This window comes from Orcinus orca, chromosome 14 (genome assembly GCF_937001465.1).
Source record: "Orcinus orca chromosome 14, mOrcOrc1.1, whole genome shotgun sequence".
Taxonomy (NCBI): Eukaryota; Metazoa; Chordata; class Mammalia; order Artiodactyla; family Delphinidae; genus Orcinus; species Orcinus orca.
In genome coordinates this window covers 83,334,582-83,359,029 of record NC_064572.1, presented here as the reverse complement: position 1 = coordinate 83,359,029, position 24,448 = coordinate 83,334,582, and the positions used below count along the sequence as shown (strand labels likewise).

Here is a 24,448-nt window from a genome sequence, read left to right as displayed (position 1 = left end):
ATGGACAAAAGACATAAATCAACAATTCACAGAAAAAAATACAAATGACTAATTAAATGAGATAGCTTGCCTCCATTAATAACAAACATCAGCAAAGATACAGCTATACAGGTACTCTCTTACACTGATGATGAGAATATAATCAGTACAGTCCTTCCAGGCAGCAATTTACCAACATGCACAAAATACCTCTGACACGTTTCCATCATTTGATCCTGTTACCCCATTTCTGGGAACCTAAGAAAATCATTAGAAATGCTGATGATTTTGTTCATCAAAACACTATCAGAATAAAAAATTTTCAAATAACCCAAAGGCCAATAATAAGGGCTATAGTAACTTAAAGTACAGCTACTCGAAGTCATATTACACATTCATTTTTTTAAAGATGAAAATATTTTAATTACTTCAAAATGTAAAATTCGACAACAAAAAGAATGTACATTATTTCCGTTACATAAAAATAAATATTAAAAAACTGAAAATACAAATATGAGATTTCCTCTAGATAGTGATATTATAAACTATATTTTTTCATAGCTCTTCTCACCTCTGACATACTCTGCAATGAGTATGCTCTGCTTTTATTATTTAAAAATGAATTAAACCCTTATATACTGTTATAGGAAGTCAGTATATAATGCCAAATTTGATAAAACAAGAAATACTGCTATGTCCATCAACAGATGAATGGATAAACAAAATGTGGCATATAAGTAAAATGGAACATTATTCACACTTAAAAAAAGGAAGGAAATTGACAGTTACAACATGGATAAACCTTGAAGACATTACACTAAATGAAATAAATAAGCCAGTCACAAAAGGACAAACACCACCATATGATTCCACTTATATGAGGTACCCAGAGTAGTCAAATTCACAGAGACAGAAAAAAGAATGGTGGTTGCCAGGAGCTGGGAAAGGGGGACTGGGGTGTTACTGTTACTGTATACAGTTTCGGTTTTGCAAGGTGGAAGAAGTTCTGCACACAGATGGCTGTTATTGATGATTACACAACAATGTGAATGTACCAAAGCCACTGAACTGTACATTTAAAAGCAGTTAAGATGCCATATTTTGTTATGTATGCTTTACCACAATTTTTTTTTTTTTTTTTTTTGCGGTACGCGGGCCTCTCACTGTTGTGGCCTCTCCCGTTGCGGAGCACAGGCTCCGGACGCGCAGGCTCAGTGGCCATGGCTCACGGGCCCAGCCGCTCCACGGCATGTGGGATCTTCCCGGACCGGGGCACGAACCCGTGTCCCCTGCATCGGCAGGCGGACTCTCAACAGCTGCGCCACCAGGGAAGCCCTACCACAATTTTTTAAAAGGAAAAAATGATAAAAGGACATTACTCAGAGATATTAGAGGTCCTGCTTCAAATATCACCTATGTAGTACTCCTCCCTCCCACGAGAAAGTAAATGTTTAAATTTCATCTAATCACATCCAAATTGAGACTTATTCTGTAAAACGAATGGCCTGGCCTCTGAAAATGTTAATGACATGAAGAGTAAACAGGAAAAAAAAAACCCCACCTGAGGCACTATTTAGATTAGAAGAGATTAAACAGATAAAACAACTAAATAAAACGGATTATCCTTGATTGAATGGGGTTGGAGCAATAGCTATTAGTGAAACTATTGGTGAAATTGAATATGGACTTCAAATATTAGAGTTTCTGGATAATTGTATTGTGTGAATATGTAGGGAAAATGTGTTTTTAACACATACAAGGCTATGGGCTTCCCTGGTGGCGCAGTGGTTGAGAGTCCGCCTGCCAATGCAGGGGACACGGGTTCGTGCCCCGGTCCGGGAAGATCCCACATGCCGCAGAGCGGCTGGGGCTGGGCCCGTGAGCCATGGCCGCTGAGCCTGCGCGTCCGGAGCCTGTGCTCCGCAACGGGAGAGGCCACAATAGTGAGAGGCCCACGTAGCACAAAAAAAAAAAAAAAAAACAAGGCTGAAATATTTAGGGGCAAAATGTCATGACATCTGTAGCTAACTCTCAAATAGTTCAGGAAAAACTCATACAGAAAGACAAATAGAGCTCGCAAATGTGGCAAAGTACTAACAATCGGAAAATCTAGGTCAAAAGCATTTGGTGTTCAATGTATTATATTTGTAACTTCTCTACTGGTTTTGAAATTTCTCAGAATGAAAGGCTGATGGGGAACAGCAGTGGTTACCTCCACAGATAAGGACTGAAGGTGGAGGGAAGAAAAAGAAACTTGCTTTTCTTTATAAACTCCTTCTATAACTGCTTGATTTTTATAACCCTGTGCATAGTTTAATTAATGTTTAAAGTTAAAGTTACTTTATGGTAAACAGTAAAGGTCTCTGGAGTCTAAATACATCTTTTTATACTTAATATTTAAACGATACTTTTGGATTTCATAATTCAATGTGTTCATTTAATATAGTGCTTTTAAAAAAATGAAAGCCTTTACTCAATCAATGATGCATATTCAAACATCACTGTCATATAATCGAGACTCACCACACATATTCCTTTTCTCAGCATTAGGAGGCACATTATTAGTTGGCAGGCCTGTGTAATCAATCATTTCTAAAAGCCAGGAATTATGTCTCAGGCAGACTAAAGGCAACCAGAAGGATACTGCAGGGGCTCTATTTCTGCCACTGCTATCCATTTGCCTTGACACACTCATTCCTGGAAGCTTCTTTCATATCCCAGATGTCAGGAAGCACTTTGAAAAGCCAGACTAAACTGGCCAGGGGGAATAAAATGTGTGTGTATTCTCTACAGATTAGAATCTTACACTGCTGAGAATTCCCACAATTCACTTAAAAACCATGACATAAAATGTTATTTTAAATCCAGAGTTCCAAAAGCACAAGAGGAAATCCTTTGAAACTTGAAAACAAGACAGAACTAGCTGAAGGTAATACTCCTTTCACAGTGCTAAAAATAATTCTATTACCTGTAATATCAACTACCTTGGACAGGAAGGAGATTCACAACCAAGAATGTGTATGGAGTGAAAAGGCACCGCAGTTTCTATAGCTACACGCACACATCCCATGTAAGATTATCACACAAAGTTAACCAAGGACATACAAGGCATTGCCAGCATTCTAGCAGCTTACTTTCCTTTTATGGATGCAGTGCCAAAGATTTGCTGCAGGAGTCCACGTATATTTTGGATTCTATTAAAAGCTTTTAATAGAATATTTTAACTCAAACCATTTTTTTAAAATGTTTTAAAAAAGTGCGATGGTTTTAAATGTCAAAGACTAAGAAGACTTTTTTCAGGCTCCACATTCATTCATATGTAAAACAATATATGAAGGGAAAAGGGACACTAAATAGGAGTATCTTTTAGTAGGACAGTCTGGTATCAATATAAAATCAAATTCATAATCAAACAAAATGGCCCAGCATACAACCATAACTTAAAATGAAGCAATTCTACAGGGCAGGAAAAATTCTGAAGATGGAAAATATTGTCCAAACAGCTAAGGTATACCAAGTATAAGCAAACACAAGTAAAGCAAACAGAACAAATACTAGAGAAATGCCATACTAAAAATCAAGCCCAAATAATGTGGCTTAGCTATGGAATGATGAGAAATATTAGCAAGTGATAGATTACCTTGGGACACAGCAATCAACTTCACATAGGCATACTTATTTAGTTGACTTGGAAAAAAGGACTGAAAACATTAATATTCATAGGCATCAAACATCATTCAAAAGTTCCAGTAACAGTATTCCTTTCAACCATATCAAGCAAGAAAAACCACTGTGAATAAGAAATATATGGTCTTCATCTACTGTTTCTGGCACATACCTCCTAAAACCCTTGCAATTTCCTATATAAGAGCCATAAGGGTGTCTTTTGTTGTAATATTTAGTTTTGTTCTCAGTCCCTAAATAGCTCCAGAATGATAAAGATGAAATAAATAGGAGTCTTTTGTTGCTCATATAGCAAGCCCCCTTCAAGCACCTCTGAGTTTATGTTAATGAGGTTAACTTCTAGAAGGCCTCTAAGGATGGAGGCTGGTTACCAGGGGAACAAACCCAGTGATGAGAAGGTTGTATCTTTCAGCCCCACACCACCCTCACCTCCTGGGAGGGGAGAGGGGCTTGAGGTTCAAACAATCACCAATGTCCAATGATTTAATCCATCTTGCTCCCATAAAAATCCCCGACATGGGGTTTGGAGAGCTTCCAGGTTGGTGAACACGTGGAGGTGCTGCAAGAGTAGTGGCCAAGAGAGGACATGGAAAGCTTGCCCTATGCACCTCTTCCACCTGGCTGTTCCTGGGTCACATCCTTTTATAATAAACCAGTAATCTAGTAAGTAAAATGTTTTCCCAGGTCTGAAAGCTGTTCCACCAAATTATCTGAACCCAAGGAGGTGACCGTGGGAACCTACGATTTATAGCCTACAATCAGAAACACAGCTGACAACCTGGACCAGCAACTGGCACGTGAAGGGGGTAGGGAGGAAGGGAGGCAGTACTGTGGGACTGAGCCCTTAACCTGTGGGATCTGATGCTACTTCCAGGTAGAGTCAGAATTGAGTTAAATTGTAAAATGCCCTGCTGGTGTCTGGAGAATCTGAGAATAGCTTGGTTTGGGAATCTGCCCCCACCTTCCCCCCGATACACATACATACATTTGGTGGCCATTACTGCTATGAATGTAGTGTAAGGCTAGAGACACAAAGAAGTGAGTTTTTACTTACAAACACACCTATATACCACCTTTGTCTAGAAAAGGATAACAACATGGCTACATCACACTGAGTCAGTAAGCCTCTCTGCGCCTCAGCTTCTCCCATTGTATAAAATGACAAAACGACGACTCGTTTTGTCACAGAACCAGTGAAGGTTAAGTTAAAATTTTCTGAAATTGTCAAATTAAGATGCTATTTGTAATTTTTTAAATGTTATTTGTATTAATTTCCTATTGCTGCTTCAAACAAATTGCTACAAATTTAGTGACTTAAAGCAATACAAATTTTTTATCCTAAAATTTGGGAGAGGTCAGAAGTTCCACATGGGTCTCACTGGGCTAAAATCAAGGTGCACTCCACAGGGAGGCTCTAAGGTAGTTTTGCCTTTTCCAGCTTCTAGAGGTTGCCCACATTCCTTAGTTAAGGGCCCCCGCATCACTAAAACCTCTGCTTTTCCACCGTCACATCTCATTCTCCCATCTCTCTCCTTTGCTGATTAAGGACCCATATTACACTGGGCCCACCCGGATAATCTGGGATAATCTCTCCATTTCAAGGCCCTTAATTACATCTGCAAAATCCCTTTTGCCAAGTAAAGTAACAAATTCATAGGTTCTGGGGATTAGGATTTAGACATTTTGGGGGGGCCAGAGTGCAATATTCTACCTGTCACACTACTTAAATCAGTCATGTAAATCAGAGAAAACCCAAAGGGGGTGGGGAGAAGCGCCTACAAGGAAGTCAAGTACTGGGCAAGTAAAACATACAAATTTGGACACTACCTCATCATTAATATTGTATTTTTCAAGATACCTAATGTTTTGTGTTTTCTGACAAGTCATCAATAAAATACCTCTGTGGAGCAAATTAATAATTTTTAAGGCTAAAGGAGTACTTACTGAACTAGAAAACAAGTTTCTTCTAATTTTTTCTTTACAATAACTTATATGCCCTGAGTTACCTTTAGAGTTAAAAAGTCAGCCACAAAGATATCTGAATAAATGTATAAAATCACCATTGTGTCTTATGTCAAGAATTTCCTTTTCTGTTTTGTTTTGATGTGGTAGTTTTCTTGGTATAAATCAACTTCTTATCATTCCAGTACACAGTACTACTATCTCTCAAAAACTAACCTATGACTTTTTCTTCCATTGAAGTTAATTTGATTCTGTTTGGGTTAGTGCACAACACTCCTTTCATTTGACCAGACACTATATCTCAAAACTAGGAATTTAAAGAGTCATCGTAGAAGATTACACACTGCAACAGATTTTTCTAGATGCAATATTGTGATTTATAGGAAAAACTGTCATTCAGATGACCAAATATATATGTTTGATCTTCATCCACAATTCCTGGCTCACAGCTTCCCAAAACCCTTAGAATTTCCTGAGTGATAAAAGTAATGGGATAGTATCTGGTTTCTGGTTTCTGGTTTCTCAGCTCCTGAAAACACTTCATGGAAGGTGACTTTTGGATCCCACCCCCAGGGTGGGAGCTGGTTGCCAGGGGATTAGAGGGTTGGGACTTTCAGTCCCACCCACTATGCCACCCTGACCTCCAGAGAGAGGAGAGAGGCCAGAGATCGCCAGTGACCAATGATTTAATCAACAATGCCTATGTAATGAGGCCTCCATAAAACCCCAAAAGGACAGGGTCTGGAGAGCTTTCAGGCTGGTGAACACACAGAGATTTGAGGAGAGTGGCACACTTGGAAAGAGCATCATGGAAGCTCCATGCCCTTTCTCCAAACCTTGCCCTCTATACATCTCTTCCATCTAGATGTTCATCTGTATCCTTTATCATAGCCTTTTATAATAAACCAGTAACCTAGTAAGTAAACTGTTTCTCTGAGTTTCGTGGGGTGTTCCAGCAAACTAATCAAACCCAAGGCAGGGGGTCATGGGAACCTCTGATTTAGAGCCAATTGGTCACAAGTACAGGTTAACAACCTGGGCTTGTGACTGGCATCTGGCATCTGAAGTGGAAGGAGGTCTTGTGGGGCTAAGCCCTTCACATGTGGAATCTGATTCTCCCTCTGGGTAGACAGTGTCAGAATTGAGCTGAATTCTCGGACACCCTGCTGGTGTCTGAGAATTGCCTGTTGGTATGAGGAAGCTCCCCACCACACAGACACGCACAGACACAGACAGACACAGACACACATAGACACAGACACTCACAGACACACACACACACATGCTGGAACTGGGCCTGGGAACCCTTTTCACCAGAGGAAGAAAAGTAACACTAATACAACCTTAAAAATTTACTTCCTTGAGAAAAACCATCCATATACATGATCTTTTTTTTTTTTTTTGCGGTACGTGGGCCTCTCACTGTTGTGGCCTCTCCCGTTGCAGAGCACAGGCTCCGGATGCGCAGGCTCAGCGGCCATGGCTCACGGGCCCAGCCGCTCCGCGGCATGTGGGATCTTCCCGGACCGGGGCACAAACCTGTGTCCCCTGCATCGGCAGGCGGACTCTCAACCACTGTGCCACCAGGGAAGCCCCATATACATGATTTTTAATACCAATACCAAAGTAAATTGAAAAGAACATTTTAAAATGTAATAAGCCTATACATTGCTAATTTTGGTTAAAATGAAAAAAGTGTTAATGAAACCAAATAAACAAATATCAATACATTCTGACATGTTTAACACCATGCAAGTTTTAGATATTTCTACAGTTATATCTGACACTCTGGAGTGGACACCTATACATCACACTGTATACAGCTTTCCAGTAAGGGGGCCAAAATACAATTGGCATCAATAAACAACTGCCACAAATATTAATTTTCAACAGTTATGAGAAGGGGGGAAACATCAGATCAAATATAACAATATTTTTGTAGACCACATGCAAGAAAAAGTTAATTCTAATGTACTGCCTACGTTTTAAGAATCATATATATTTTTAGACCATCAAAATCTTGCTCAGTAATAAGACTACAATCCTCATGACTTCATTTCAACATGCTCCTTGATAATGAGATTCTGGTTAAGCTCGTAAGTCAGTGATTCTCAACAGGGTATACCAGTACATACTGCGGGCCCCCCAAAGCTTGGGAGCAGTGGAGATGTTACTAATTCATATGTTCTCTATAATGCCATTGCCATGGGGCAAACTGAACATTTCAGCATAAAAATTCCAGTTTCAACGTGTACTTGTTATATGAGCATGATTCTTTTCCCCCTACGCCTTCAACAGCACTCCCTCCCGCTGCCCCCCAATCTCAAACCCTTCCCATCTTTGTTAGCAGGATCACTAGACAAGCTAAATGGAAGAAAGATGCAGCTATTTAAGGCGAAATGCCAAACAGGAAGCAACACGTCCAATGACAATTGAATAAAAACTTTTCAAGTAAAAACTTTGATTTAGGACTCTAGGTATAGAAAACACTACGATTTTTTTCCTTATATATTCATCAAGTTATCAAATATTCATCAGGAAGACGGAGAAATTAAATATAAAGAAATCTGACTTTAGACTCTTCACATCCACAGACTGCCTAGTGATAAACTGAGGCCTCTCTACTCTTTCCAATAAAACCCTATGGGACCTACTTGCTCTGTCTTCACCTGACAGGAAGAAGCCAAGTTGGCTCCCAGTGGGTTGAGCTCCAGGTAGTCTGTAAGGTGAAAAGTACAGAAAGCTAGGAAGAAGGCAAAGAATTAAGAAATTTAGGAGAAAAGCAAAAAGGTTTATTTGTCTTTGGAAGGTCTATTTGTCTATTTGTCCAAATTCCAGTTTCCACAAATGTTTATTCACTCATTAACAAAAATTTCAATGCCTGCTATATATAAGGCAATGTTTTAGGTACTAGCAAACAGCTGTGAACAAAACAGACAAAATCCCTGGCCTTCAGAAAGCTTAAGTTCTAAGCAAGAGAGAGACAAATAAGGTGACTTCTAATAAGTGTATTAGGAGGTAACAAGTGTTGTGAAGAAAATTAAAGTTGGGGGAAGAGAGGACAGGACAGGGCTGAAATTTGAGGCCTCACAGAGAAGGTGACATGTGAGAAAACACCTGAAAGAAGTAAATTAGCTAATCCTGCAATCTAGAGAAAGCAATCCGGGCAGAAGAAAGAGCAAGTACAAAGCTTGAGGCTTATCTGCAGACAAGAAAGGTGGCTAGAGGGCAGGAGTGAATGAGCGAGGTTGAGAGTAACAGATAAGGTTAGAGGGAAACGTGCGTTTGTATAAAAGTGGGGAAAGTAGGTGTGGGATAGAAAGCAGAGAGAGCCTATAAAATTGGCTTTTACTCTGAGCAACACAGCGAGAATCACTGGAGGGTTCTAAGCAAAGTTTTAAAAGAGTAGCTCCTATTCAGAGAACAGTTTGTAAAGGACGACACGGACATAGAGGGGATCATGGCTTGGACCAGTGTACTGAGAGGTGGCCAGATTCTGGGTATATTTTGAAGACAAAGCCAGTGAGAATGGAGTATAAGAGAAAAAGAAGAAAACCAAGGATGACCAAGGCTCTGGACGCAGCAAATAAAACGATGAACTTGCCATCAACTGAGATGGGGGGAGTGAGACAACAGATTTGAGAGACCAGTTCAGTTTTTTAGCCTCACTGAGTTTGAAATATTACATATTCAAGAGAAGATGTTGTATAGGCGGCCGCTGGATATGAGAGTCCAGGGCTCAGGCATACAAAAGTTATTATACAGATTTAATTTGAGATTCTTATCTGACCCTGTAACTTTTCAAGGGATCAACTTGGGATCACAAATTTAAATGTTCTTCTAAAGGGCAACTGATTCAATACAACAGCAGAACTAAAACGGTATGTTAGGTAGTGCTGCTTTATCTCTAGAGACATTATCATCTGTCCAGTGGGAAAGTTAGACCATGATTAGCACTGACATGACCTCCCAGAAAATAACCTGGCACCACACTGCTGACACTCCAGAGACAACAGCACATTTAAATTCACACCTCTGCCGTTACCATTTCACTCCCACTCCCAGATTCCATTTTTACTGGTGTCAGGTTTTGGCACCAGTAAAACGTTGGACGTCCCCAACTTCCTCTCATCACGTAAGATAATGTGACCTATGTGAAATTTATACCCAACAGTCATGTAAAAGATACTTACTTAATACTGTGGAAGCTTTAGCTTTACCCTTCTCAATAATGAATCTTCCTCATTCCCATTTTACCAGGTACAAGGCTGAGGTTGATTTTTTTTATTTCAATTTCAAATGGGAAAGTCTCACATTTTATACTTAGTATAAATTTTATGCACATTATACACTTTATACTTAGTGTATGTACTTTGGAGATGATTTTTTAAGTATATGTGCTGCCAAAGCAAACACTAAGATAGTTTTCTTAAATGCCTAACATCGATAAACCATAATATACCATATTTAATGAAATCTGGAGAGCAAAAGACAGGTAGAAAGGGAGAAGTAAAGAATACTTTTCGGAGACTTCCCCAGTGGTCCAGTGGTTAAGACTCCGCCTTCCACTGCAGGGGGCGTGGGTTCGATCCCTGATCGGGGAACTAAGATCCCACACGCCGCACAATGTGGCCAAAAAAACAAACAAAAAAATGATTAATTTTCAATACTTGTGGACTTCTGTTAACCCAATACAATGTAAACAACTAAAAGTTTTTAACATATTTCAAGGATATTTACAAATCAGGATATGACTACCCAATAAAGACAGAGCCATAATCTTTCTACAACAGTTGAGAACCATATTATGCAGTGAATAGTCAAAAATATTTGCTGATAGGAAAGACAGAATCCACATTACCAAGAACCAATTACAATCAATCCTTGGCCCTAAGAACCTAGAAACTCTGGAGTATGTGGGAATGCGGATTTAATGACAAAGAAACTGTTTTATAAATGAAATAAGACCAAATTTAATATCGGTCCTACTGGGAGAAGTTTTTGTTCAGCTGTAAGAATGCAAAGAGGTTCAAGGATGGTTATCCAAAAGAAGTAGATATAGGTAAAGAAATAAAGGCAGCACCAAGAAGACACAATAGTCACAAAGACAAGAAATAATAGCCATAAAGACAAAGATATATTGATTGGTCTAATGTGTGTGTCAAGGGGAGAAAATAATTCAAAGCAAGAGTTCTTAACATACGATACACTAACTTGAAGAAACAGTGACCCCAAAAGAGGTTAAAAATCACTGCAGTGTAGTTCATTACCATCTATAAATTTACATGTACTATAACACCACCTTGTAGTTAGCATGTACGTAGTACGCTACTGCCTGCAAAAATAATTTTAAGAGTGTTCCAAAAGGCATACAGGTAATTAAAGGACAATCACACCTAGATACAAAAGATCACATAATGTAAGATTCCATTTATATGGAACATTCAGAATAGGTATATCCACTGAAACAGAAAGCAGACTGGTGATTACCAGGGACTTGGGGGAGGAGAAAATGTGGAGTAACTGTTTAAATGGGTATAGAGTTTCCTTTGGGGTGATGAAAATGTTTCAGAACTAGACAGAGGTGGTGGTTGTACAACACCGTGGATACACTAAATGCCACTGAATTGTTCATTTTCAAAATGATGAATTTTATGTTATGTGAATTTGACCTCAATTTTTTAAAATTCATAATAAATAAAACCCTTTTGTAGCTCCTGGTTTAAAAAAAAAAAAGACATTCACACCATCTGTGGTACCTCAATTTGGGGAGAGAAAAAAATCAATGCGATGTAATGGAACAGCACAGATGGCTGAAGACAGCTCAGTGTGCTTTCATCCCTCGTCCTCAGGACAGGAGAACACTGGAGCTAACAGTTACTAAGTGCCTGCTGTGTCTGATGTTCAGAAGGGCTCATCAGCTGGGACTTTTTTTTTTTTTTTAGCCAGGACAAAACTAAAATTAAAAAACTGAGATTTCTTGAAATCTATTCTTAGGACTTGCAGGTTCATATAGTCATGTATTCCATATTCTTGGGGCTATATTCAGGGTGATAAACAAAAGAAATTAGTACTGAAAAAATATATATACACAGCTAAGCCATGTTGAAGGCTTAGCTATTGTTCCACACAGATTTAACTTTAGTAGTTACTCAAAATTTTCTTTACAAAACTTAATGTCAAAGTAAGCACCCCATCCAAATAATTTAAATCACATAATTCAAATAGCTAACCTATTCAAAAAAAAGAGAGGGGGAGGGAAAAAAATACAAAGGAGTGAAGCAACTGCTTCTATGAAGTACATCATGAATAACTAACTCACAAGGTCAATAACTGGAGGAAACCTTACTCTCTCAACACGTCTCTGTCCCTGAACAGCTCTGAGCCAGAGACTGAGACCAATATCCAGAATTTCCTTAGGAAAGCACTAAAACACAAAACACACAAATCATAATTTGAACTATGGAATCAGCTGGCCACGTGAAATCAGTTCCATAAAGTTTGCAAATATTCACTACATGACATTCATGTTAAATTAACATCAGTATTTTCAAGGTCAATATGTTTGTTCAACTTCTTGGAGTCACACATTTTTGTGATATTTTTAACATCTGACTAAAGCTTCTATCATCACAAGACGCTCACACTGTTTACAAACACTCTGAAGCAGCAGCTGGTGTTCCTCAGTCACATCTTGTTACAATAAATAGAGTAGCAGTTTTAAACTCCAGGTATACGGTTTACTACTGATATGTAAAAATCTTTGCTATAACTTAAAAGTTTTTCTAATGATGGAAAGACACATGCACAATGAAATGGGAGGCAATTTAAGACAACGTTATGACAAGATCACAAATACAGAGATTCTTACGCATGCATACTGGGATTATAGCTATCATGCTGAATGAAATAAATACTAAATAATACTGACCTTCCTTATATCTTTCATGTCATTTTTAATATCTTTTCCCATCCCATTCAAAAAATGAAGAAACTTACCCACACAAGCATTGAGGAATAGCCAATCAGTCTTTTTCATCCTGTTTTTAATTTGCTTTAGTTTTTTGAAGTCCACTTCAAGTTCCTCCTTGCTGCCAACAGCACCAGCCAACTCAATCCTCTGAAAATCCATTTTCATCTCAGAGTCCCGTTTCGTAGTCGGCGGTGATCTTCTTTGGCTGTTGCCACTGCTACAGCTTCCTCTCCATCGAGCTCTGTCTTGCTCATTTATTATTGAAGAAGCCTCTTCCGTCTCTGCCAACTCGATTGCTTCAATATTATTAGGTCTGGGATGATCGCAAACAACACATTTTTTAGCTTTGGCCCAGTTTTCATATGTGCAAATAGAACAAGTCCAATGCTGGGTCCTTGTGTTCAGTTTATTTCTATCATTGTATTCCTCGCAAGGGTCAACAGAAAAAGCAACTGGTCTTGAGCCAGATCCTGAGGATTGAGGAGATTCTGTGGGACTCCTGGTCCTACGCTGGGATAAACACTGAGTGCATCTGATTGCTCTTGGCCAGTTCAAATATGTGCACATGTGGCATGACCATTTATTCGCATTTTCCATGCTGTACGAAGACTTAACCCTTGGTCTTGCACTGGAGTCTGGACATATCAAAGGACTACTTCCTCCTTCGGTGCCGGAAGGATCCCAATCTCTACCGACATCACTTGAACCACTTTTAAATGGATCTTCTGTAATTATTGTTCCACTAGGTCTCTGGGCACGACACATAGTACACTTGATTGCAGATGGCCAGTTTTCATACGTACAGTATTCACAAGCCCACTTAATTCCACGTTCTGACATTGTGCACTTCTTGAAGTGAGTTATGTCAGGCAGGAAGCTATAAATAATTAGGACATGGTTATTAAAACAATAACTACATAATCCCATCCCTGAAAACATGCCCAAAATATAAAAGTACCCTTCAACTTATAAAACCTCAATTTCTCAAAAGATGCATGTAACATTTCACACTCAACTACCTTTTCTTAAAATTTCCAGAGAGATACTGGACATAAGTTCCCAAAGAAAAATCTTAGACCTGGGGATTTAATGAAAATGTACTTTGGAATGCAAGAGAAAAGGCAGAAGATAAAGGGAGGTTTATTCTAAGACGGAATGAGGTTAAATCAGGAATCCTCTAACAGAGATGTTTAATCTCAGCCAGGTCATCACCATCAATTTAGAAAAACAACCAATAGTTAAAAGATTCAAAGGGAAGGGACAGAACACAAACCAAGTATCTTAAACACATAACCATTCTCAAATTATGAGCAACATAGATTATTATGCTATCTAGGTATAGTACCACAATGTTTGATTCACTAAAGAATTCAGAAAATCAAACAGTCAATTCTATCATTCTTGCTAAGGGAGAAAAGCAGCCTAAACGTGCTAATTATTCACTGCTCTTAATAAGCACAGGTAGGAAAGAAAGATGTTAAGTAGTAATCCTTACAATTAACAAAGTAACACTGTGAAACAGAGATAAAGTTCCTTGATAGCCTATATCCTCAAAATCTTGTTCTGTCTAGAGTGCAGAACATAAAAACTGCATATCACCTATACTTGGGACAATCAACTGATGAAACATCCCTGACATAACAACTAGCATAATCGCTCCAATATAATTTTGAATATTTATACTCAAAATATTCAATATTTAAAATATACTCAAAATTCAATTCATATTAAAAACATATTAACTATTTAAAAGGCTCCTAGGATTCTACACTGGGCTTCCTAACACTGCAATACAATGAAGACTATAATTTAATGGCAATCATTTATAAATGAAGCAACTTACACAGCAAATGTAATAATAATTTTTTTAAATAGCTTGAATTTAGACACTGGCCACTAAAGCCAGCCTCTCCATTTTCTTAAATCCCTTCTCAACTAAATTAGTATCATCCTGCCACCTATTTGTAACCAGAAAAGTGAAAGAAATTCTAGGCAGAGTAATAGAAGCTTCTCCTTCTCATTCTCAGGGATTTTTCCTGAACCTGGAAAGCAAAATCTTTCACTTTATAAGTGTAGTATTATGTCCCTGCTTGCCAAGTCCTCACCCCTTTTATAGTGTAAACTTTGTTAAGAGGACAAATTCACTGTTAAGAGAGGCTACTATTTAATAGCTAAAATAAAAATCACACTTACTAAGATTTTAGTTTCCATGCTATAGCCTCCACCTTGCACATGGTCAGAATAAAAGTACAGCTTATAAATCAGACCAAAGACAAGATTCAGTCGTCATGGTGGCTCAGATTCTGACTTCCTCAGGAGATACTGCAAAACGTGATAAGTGGTTCTGTATGACTGTGAATAGCTATTCCTGTAAAGGAGACCAAAACTGAATTTCACTTGAAGCCTGTTACTTTATCCAAAAGTATTTTTTTTAAAGGCTTTATTTTAATAAATTCTCTATTTTAATCCTACTCATTTATTTTAATAATGGACTACTATATTCAGAATTTTAATTTAACACAGCAATAAAATCAGCTGATTGGGCTGGTGAGTCAAATCAGACATAGGAAAGATATTTTCCCCTAAAACCTTAAACACACGTGTGTGTGAACTATTATTATCATTAATCTTAAATTGGTAGTCCTAATAAATTAATTCCTACTGAATTACTTGTTATTATTGAAGGGGGAAAGGGGGCATAAACCAAGTAAACAGAAAAAGCAAAAATATATAGCTTATATTTAACTCTGAAGTCTTTTTCTCCTTCAGCAACTTTATTTTCCTCTAACCCAGGTAATTTATCTGCTTAGATTTTTCACTTTAGTTTGTACATACTGATTAAACACCATTTGACAGCAATCTGAAAGTGTGTTGAAGGGCAAAGACTATAATCATAAAAGCATCCATAAAATGGACAACTGAGATTTAATGGCAACTTTCATATTCATTAGGCAGTTTCTTCCTTTGGTTTCTCAGGAATTAAATATAAATAAATTACTTGCTCATGCTATTGTAAACTAAAATGAGCAAGCAGAAACTTATGACAAAAACAAATGACATAATGAACATATCCAAGGCTATAAGTAATTTCAGTATTTCATTTAAAATATTCACATTCAAAAATTCATGCTTGCTTTGTTAAGTCTTACTTTGATGTAGGCTCAACTAAATAGTTTGTGGTGTTACATTAATTAATCTTCATGGAATTAATGTGCCAGCATAACATACTTAAATGTCCATGTCTGACAAAAAACAAACAAAAAATAAAGAATCATTGTCATATATGCCTGGTAAATAGGCTACCCCTCCCAAAAATTCAGGTAACTAAGCAATACCAAAACCAAGCTCAAGAGTTTTGGGACTTCCCTGGTGGTCCACTGGTTAAGATCATGCGCTTCCAATGCAGGGGGCACGGGTTCGATCCCTGGTGGGGGAACTAAGATCACACATGCTGCGTGGTGTGGCCAAAAAATTAAAAAAGAGTTTTAAGATAAGTGCATTATATTAGATAATGATGTACATGGTACCAACTCTATAGGGAATTAAGACGTTGTCTTAGGATTATTGTTTTTTCATAACCAAAAGCTAAAATTCATTGGAGAGGATTATCTGAGAGAGTCATCTGTACCTGTGGTAACAGTAAATGGAATGGAAGAGTAAAGGTAACATCAGTTCAACTATGTGATTTTGCATTATTGAGGTGAAATTAACACTGAGTACACTTTTTCTACCAGATGTCAAAAAGAACATGAAATAATTTTTAATAGCAAACAGCTCTGAGAGTTAATACTGTGCATTGAAATAAAACAATTACTAAATATCTTTCAAGTTAACATATATTCATATACCCAAGTAAATTTAATTTACAAGTCTACTTCTGCATAAAATACAGATTTCCAAATTCTAGCCAGTGAATCATACTTCAATTAATCGGTACACAAAGCAACAATAAAATCTGTATAATATGGATTTTCTTTAAGCAGATCTAGACACAAGTGCTACTCTTAAAACAAATATTCCTTGGTTCAAATGCAGTATCAGCAGTTCCCATCTTGTGGACCAAAGAGTCCATGAATCTATTTATACATCAACCTCTACCTGCAGACAGACTGAATAATGTCTCCAAGTATAGCAACCATTTTCTAGTATTAAATTCATAACTGCTTTTGATTATATACTTCCCAGTTCAAACAATAATAAAAGCATGAGCATTATGATGTATGGGTTAATGGCTAGGGAAAGGGAGGGGCTCATAACTGAACATTTTTTATACTGTCATGCTTAGTAGTGAATTAATTAGACCATATTTGTGAAGCATTACTAAACAATGTAGAATAAATACATCTATTTTGAAGTCAATTACTCAAAATTGTAGCTACACTACAAATTCCCCCAACCACCTACTAAAACCCTATGAGAGAGAACTAGAGAAGTGAAATGATCCTCACCAAGCACAGACTCCTTGAGAAACAAACTGAGAGAAGTTCAGTTGTCAGTGTCAAATGATGAGCAGTTATCCAAAGGAAGGACTGACAGTCTTTTGGTTTTATATTAGCTTTATTAATATTAAGTCTATATTTAGTAATATAAATATTAATTTATTAATATAAATTGTTGATATAAATATTAATTAGCATAAATCTGTGACGATTTAAAAATGCTCAGAAAGCATTTTAGGGGACTAAAGATGAAAGCTAAAACTAGAAGCGGGGCTTTCCTGGTGGCGCAGTGGTTAAGAATCCGCCTGCCAATGCAGGGGACATGGGTTCGAGCCTTGGTCCGGGAAGATCCCACATGCTGCGGAGCAACTAAGCCCATGCGCAACAACTACTGAGCCTGTGCTCTAGAGCCCGTGAGCCATAACTACTGAGCCCACGTGCCACAACTACTGAAGCCCACACGCCTAGAGCCCGTGCTCCGCAAGTAGAGAAGCCACCGCAATGAGAAGCCTGCGCGCTGCGACGAAAGTAGCCCCCGCTGGCCACAACTAGAGAAGGCCCACGTGCAGCAACAAAGACCCAATGCAGCCAAAAATAAATAAATAAAATAAATAAATTTATTTTTTTAAAAAAGCGCTAAAACTAGAAGCACTGGTGAACCCTCCATCTACAAATCTCACCTCATTTCCGGGCTCCAATATCTTGTCACATCCTATATTAAAATCCTCTTATCTTCCTCTCACAACAAACCCCTAGCCTGATTTCTCTCTCCAGTTTCCGTTAAGGACACCACTAATACTACTGCACCCAGCATAGAAACTCAGACTTATCTTGAATTCTGCCTTCTCCCCACAGATTCTTTCTAGTGGTTTCTGTCCAAACAGTCCTTTTCTTTCCATTTCAGCTGCCATCAACCCTTTTGCAGTTCAGGTCAGAACTACTATAATAGCCTCCTAAGCGCCTTCCCTCTCTAAATCCATCCAGCTCACCGTTACCAAAATAATCCTCCTAATAACAAGTCCCTCTTTCTGAAGCTCTTCTGTAACAGTATAAACTCTCAACTCCTTACCAGCATACAAACACACCACACACACCCCAGACTCATTCAGGTACCACCATCCCTCCACAATACACACATGAAGGCACTACCTTAGAAAAACAAGCACAACAGACACACACTCAAGTTCTGGCGAATCCTACCCATCCTTTAAGGTTCAGTTCTAATCTCATCTCTCTCGTAAAGTTTTTTCAAATCATTTCAAGTACACTCCAAGCAACCACACTTCTATCGACATTTGGCACCTACTGTATGTCTTCTTGGGGCTAGTTTCTGGAACACTGACTTGTGTGTCTTCCCCATATCATTTCCTCCCCTCAATTTTCAATGAGGTAGCCAAGCTTTCAAAAACTATGGCTCAGGGATTTCCCTGGTGGCACAGTGGTTGAGAATCAGCCTGCCAATGCAGGGGAAAACAGGTTCGAGCCCTGGTCCGGGAAGATTCCACGTGCCGCGGAGCAACTAAGCCCATGCGCCACAACTACTGAGCCTGCGCTCTAGAGCCCGCGAGCCACAACTACTGAGCCCAACACACCACAACGACTGAAGGCCGCGCGCCTACAGCCCGTGCTCCACACCAAGAGAAGCCACCGCAATGAGAAGCCTGCACACCGCAACGAAGAGTATCCCCGACTCGCCACAACAAGAGAAAGTTCGTGTGCAGCAACAAAGACCCAACAGCCATAAATAAATAAATACACACACACATACATACATACATACATACTTTGGCTCAGGGATTCTAGTGGCATGGAATGTGGACCAGCCCTATGTTCAGTAAAATCCAGAGAAGAGACCATGTTGAGTGACCTGAACAAAGAAAGGAGTGGAGCTTTTGAGCAATTTCAAGAAAAAGGAGAAATTCTAGAGGATGGGATCCACTCCTGTGGTAAGACCTCAGTACGAAGTGTCTGCCTCTAACACCTAGGTACCAAGGCAAGGCATGCATGAGCTGGTTAACTATTCAAGTCCTGTGGTGTTAAGGGCACAAGTGCACAAACCTTTGTGATCATATGAAATTATGTATACATGATTAAGAATCAGTGACACCCAAAAATATGCTGACCTTCCTCCCATACAGAGATCACTGTTATCTATGTCATCTGCATCTAATGAGATTTGCTAAGAAGGCCCCTTCCAAGGAATGTGTGGACAAACTAGACAAAATTAATCTGGTTAAAATAATAGTTAAAATAATAACAGTTAAATAACACCTGTCATGGTGACCTTGGCCTTACTGGCACTATGCCTTAATTAAGTCAATTACCAGTACAACCAGTACATCTAACTTCATTCCACCAAACCTAAGTCCTTAAAATATAACAAGAAATACAAAGTTTACATTTCAATAAGTCAACATGGTGTTAATTAGGAAAACTGATAACAGCTACAATGCTAATGGTTTTTCTTTAAACCGCTGGATAATTAGTAATCCACTGATCAGAATGGAAGAAGATATATAGACACAAAATTAACTTACAGTGTGTCAAATCTTACACAAAACAATAGTAATGCTCCTTTTTAAAAATCTATCTTCTAGTCATTTCTGGAGGAATTCTACCTCTTTATATACTAGGGCTTTATCTGTAATTTCATCAACTTCCTCTGTACTCTCCAGTTCCTAGACAGTAACTAGAAAGGAAAGAGGAGTAACAGATAGATACATAGACAGATACATAGATAGATAGATCCATCTTGAGCTACTGTAGAACCCATCTTAGCATGATTTCTTTACACAGTTTCAGAGACATCACAGGTCAATCACGTACCCCAAATTATAATCCCAAACAAAAATAATTTAATGTTAACAACCTATGACAAGTTACTGAAGGTCTACTACGCACTCAGAAACGTGGAGAGATATAACCACGTAGATAAAATACTGTCCTTGTACTCACGACACCTGCAATTTAAGTAGATGAAAGATGACTACGGCTTTCTTAAATGTACATGGAAATGGAGAGATTATCTCCAAGACTGCATATAAAGCCAGCGTTTAAAATACAATAAAACAACTTTCACAAAAGCTGTGAACATACTACTTCATTCAGAATTTGATTTCTTTTATCATCGTATCTATTCTCTGTTCACACTGAACAAATTAGTCCCAATTAACAATATCCACAGGAACCAACCAACAGTCACTACTAAACCTAGTCCAACTAAAGGCCACCTTTTTAACCAAACACTATGTTATCTATGTGACAGAGAAAGGAGGGGTAGAAATTTTTAAATAATCAGTGAGTTCTAATACAAAAGAAAGAAAGAAAACGATTTGAAAAGCAGGCACAAACGAATGAAATATTCCAAGGCAAAACCAATTCAGAGCTACTCTCTTGTCCAAAAACATCTTGTTCCCAACGCCTCGACCCTGTTCAAATTTCTTTGTCATTTTCCCTAACATCTAATCCCCTAAAGTTAGATGAATTAAAACACTTATTTTATAAAGGCAAATTATTTACAAGTGTTACTTATTAATAGTATGAAGTCATTCAATTAGATTACTTTTTTCACAATTCCTACTGTAATGAATAACAGGAAAGTAGGGTGGGGATTTTGTGAGTTGGATTTTCATTGCAGAGACAGGGAGAATAAGTAGGCAAAAGTTTAGCAAAGGGCAACCTGGGAAGGAATGCCAAAGACAGCAGCAGGTTGAAAAGATTGCTTACCCAACCATTAGAGATGGATGTATGTCCAGGCCAACTCTGTCTACTTCACAACTTTGCCAGGGTCAGCCTCATCCAACTAAGAAAAGAAAATAGCTAACACTTAAGCATGTACTGTGTGCCAGACACTGTTCTAAGCACTGTACCTATACATCAGGTAATCTAATCTTCAGAATCCTATGAAACAGGTACTACTATTATCTCCAATTTTAAAGACTGGAAACAGGAAAAGAGAAGTTGAGTAACTTGCCCAAAGTCACAAAGCTACTAAGTGGCAGAGCCAGGATTTGAACCTGGGCATTCTGGCTCCAAAGTCTGTAGCAGACAGACAATGTAATAAAAATACATTTATACTGCAGCCCATAGTCACTTATTCCCACTATCCAGAATTTGGACAATTAATAAACTGCATGTAATGCCTCACTAAACAGTCTTTCCTAGATGAACAATAACATACAATATCTAAACAAGCAAACTTAAAAAAATACAAAACTTGTTCACACCCATTTTGCTCACATTTTAGCTTTTCAAAATTACAGAGAATCTTCCCAAAGCTTATCTAGATTGAGAACTACTGCAAAATGCCTAAAAAGTTAAGTAAGCAGGACCTAAAAAGTTATTTATAAAACAAGATATACTAAATTTTCCATGTAAAATTGAGTGGAAGAAAAAACCACCAATCTGAGGTATTTATCACGACTTTAGACTATAAAATGCCTTAAGTATTTTTAATTTTGGAGGCAATCCCTGGGGAAGAAAATATTATTAATAAAAGTCAGCCTGACTTCTCTTAAACCAATACACTAATCCAGATTACTAAAGAAACCACTGTATGTCAATTAAAATAATAAAGCCCTCCATTTGCATTAAGACAACTGAAAAAGGGAAGAGTCTCCCCAAATGACAGGTGTGTATTAATCACACTACCTATACATGACCTTGTGTTAAAGAAAAGCAAAGAATGACTATCTTTGAGATACTTAATAAATTATTTTTATCTCTAAGAGCTTCCATTTTCCCATCTGTGAAAAAATAAATGAGTTAAACAAGATGATCTCCAGAATCTCCAAAGTCTCCCATTCTTCTATGTAAGGACTCACTTTAGGGGGGACGATAAATTGGAAGGTTGGGATCTATATATAAAATAGATAATAAGAACCTACTGTATAGCACAGAGAACTCTACTCAATACTCTTTAATGGCATATATGGGAAAAGAATCTAAAAGAGAGTGGATATATGTATAATTGATTCACTTTGCTGTACACCTGAAACACAACATTGCAAATCAACTATACTCCAATAAAAATTTTTTTAAAAAGACTCACTTTAAAATCTTGCTTATTCAATTTATTTTGCAAATACTATTTCCAAAGTTAATTAAAACATTTTTTAACTTTTCCCTGCTCCATCTGTGACAAGTGACAAGCTCAAATTTTAAAATATATACTTAATATTAATGATCACTTAATGTATCTAAGCAGTAACAAAATCCTATTTCTAAAACAAAGCTATATCATACATCCATACATCATACCACCTATGAATTATTTGTGCCAAATAATAGTAACAGTTATCAAACCTGAATGTGATCAAGCTTCTAGATCTAACTACCAGTTTACAGGATCACAGGGGATAGAGGAACAAACTGATTTCCATGGAGATGCAATCAGCAAATTCCTATGGGTGTGTGTATATTAAAACATATATACATGTTAAAAATTAATTTGAACACTGATTTGATATTAAGAAGTTGTTTAAATGTTAAGGTGTGATTAACAGTATGGTACCTATTTTTCTAAAAGAGTACTTTTCCCTTAAGAGACACATACTGAATTATTTACAATGTTATAAAATGGCTTGAATTTGCTTTAAAATAATCCACTGGGAAGAAGCAAGAAAAATATAAATGAAACAAGACTGGCCATATGTTATTAACTGGGTGATGGATACATGAGAATTCATTCTCCTAGTCTCTCTATATGTATATATGTTTGGAATTTTTCATAATGAAAAGTTTTAAAAATCTATCAAGAAGGTAACAAATGCTATTACAGACTAAGAATTAAGGCTTAGATTGCTAAGATTAGAAAAGGAGCAAGAAGCAGTATGCTGTATATTGTTAACAGTGCTACTCAAAACTTGGTCCAGGGCCCTGCGATATTCTACAAACTGTTTACTAGTCTGTAGAGAAACTGAGAGTAAGCATTTACAAACTTTTATAGCAATTTTACAGAATAATTTTATGATTGCTGAAACTACAGCGGCGAGGCGGAATCTGTTCGGAAAAGCAGGCAAGTTTCCCCGTGTTACGTGGAAACAACAACGGACACCCAGAAGGACGTTCAACACCCAAAGCAGCAGCCAATGATATATATCTGTGGAGAATGTCACAAAGAAAATGAAATAAAATCAAGGGATCCAATCCGTTGCAGAGAATGTGGATACAGAATAATGTACAAGAAAAGGACTAGGGCTTCCCCGGTGGCACAGTGGTTGAGAGTCTGCCTGCCGATGCAGGGGACGCGGGTTCGTGCCCCGGTCCGGGAGGATCCCACGTGCCGCGGAGCGGCTGGGCCTGTGAGCCATGGCCGCTGAGCCTGCGCGTCCGGAGCCTGTGCTCCGCAGCGGGAGGGGCCACAACAGTGAGAGGCCCGCGTACCGAGAAAGAAAAAAAAAAAAAAACCTACACCTAACTTAATGGTGAGAAACTAGAAACTTTCCAGCTGATATCAGTAATAAGGCAAGGATGTCCCCTCTCACTACTCCTTTTCAGTGTCAAACTGGAAATTCCTGCTAATACTGTAAAACAAGAAAAGGAAATAAAAATACAGATTGGAAAGTAAGAAATAAAATTGTTTTTATTCGCAGATGACATGACTTGTCTGTGAAGAAAATCCAAAAGAATCGACAAAACTCCTGCAGCTAATACAGAATTATAACAAGGTTGCAGGATACAGGTTAAATAAGTAAATTGCTTTCCTATATACCAGCAATGAACAAATGGAATTTGAAATTTAAAACACATAGCCATTTACATTAGCACTCCCAAAACTGAATTACATAAGTATAAATCTAACAAAATATGTACAAGATCTATATCAGGAAAACTACAAAACTCTGATGAAAGAAATCCGAGAACTAAATAAATGGAGAGATGCTTCACGTTCATGGATAAGAAGACTCAATATTGTCAAAATCTCAGTTCTCCCCAGCTTGATCAAAAGATTCAATGCGACCCCAATCAAAATTCCAGCAAGTTTGTGGTACTGACAAACTGATTCTAAAGTTTATATGGAGAAGCATAATATCCAGAATAACCAAACAGTAAGAATAACCAACACAGTACCGAAGGAAAAAAAAAAGTCAGAGGACTAACTACCCTGACTTCTACACTTACTATACAACTACAGTAATCAAAACACTGGTGAAAGAACGGACAAACAGATCAATGGAATAGAGCAGAGAGCCCAGAAATACACCCACATATATAGAGTCAACTGATATTTGACAAAGAAGTAAAGGCAATACAATGGAAAAAAGAAAGTCTTTTCAAAAAATGGTGCTGAAAGCACTGGACATCCACACGCAAAAAAAAAAAAAAAAGACTCTTAGACACAGACCTCATACCCTTTACAAAAATTAACTCAAAATGGATCACAGACCTAAATGTAAAATGCAGAATTATA

The 24,448-nt window shown here is 37.8% G+C and overlaps 1 protein-coding gene across 3 annotated transcripts in view; it reads right to left on the bottom strand.

Moving 5' to 3' along the window:
* ZRANB1 (zinc finger RANBP2-type containing 1) overlaps nucleotides 1-24,448 on the bottom strand; it is a 69,022-nt gene that overhangs the window by 33,208 nt on the left and 11,366 nt on the right. The window contains exons 2-3 of one of the 3 annotated variants that reach the window (XM_004265729.3): nucleotides 14,792-14,966; nucleotides 12,625-13,475 (exon numbers count right to left, since the gene is read on the bottom strand). In XM_004265729.3, coding sequence (XP_004265777.1) covers nucleotides 12,625-13,475; nucleotides 14,792-14,832 — 892 coding nt within the window. In that variant the 5' untranslated portion in view covers nucleotides 14,833-14,966. Of the gene's footprint in view, nucleotides 1-123; nucleotides 238-12,624; nucleotides 13,476-14,791; nucleotides 14,967-24,448 lie in introns of those variants that run through there. The other 2 variants (XM_049696644.1, XM_033420781.2) reach the window with 2 other exon arrangements.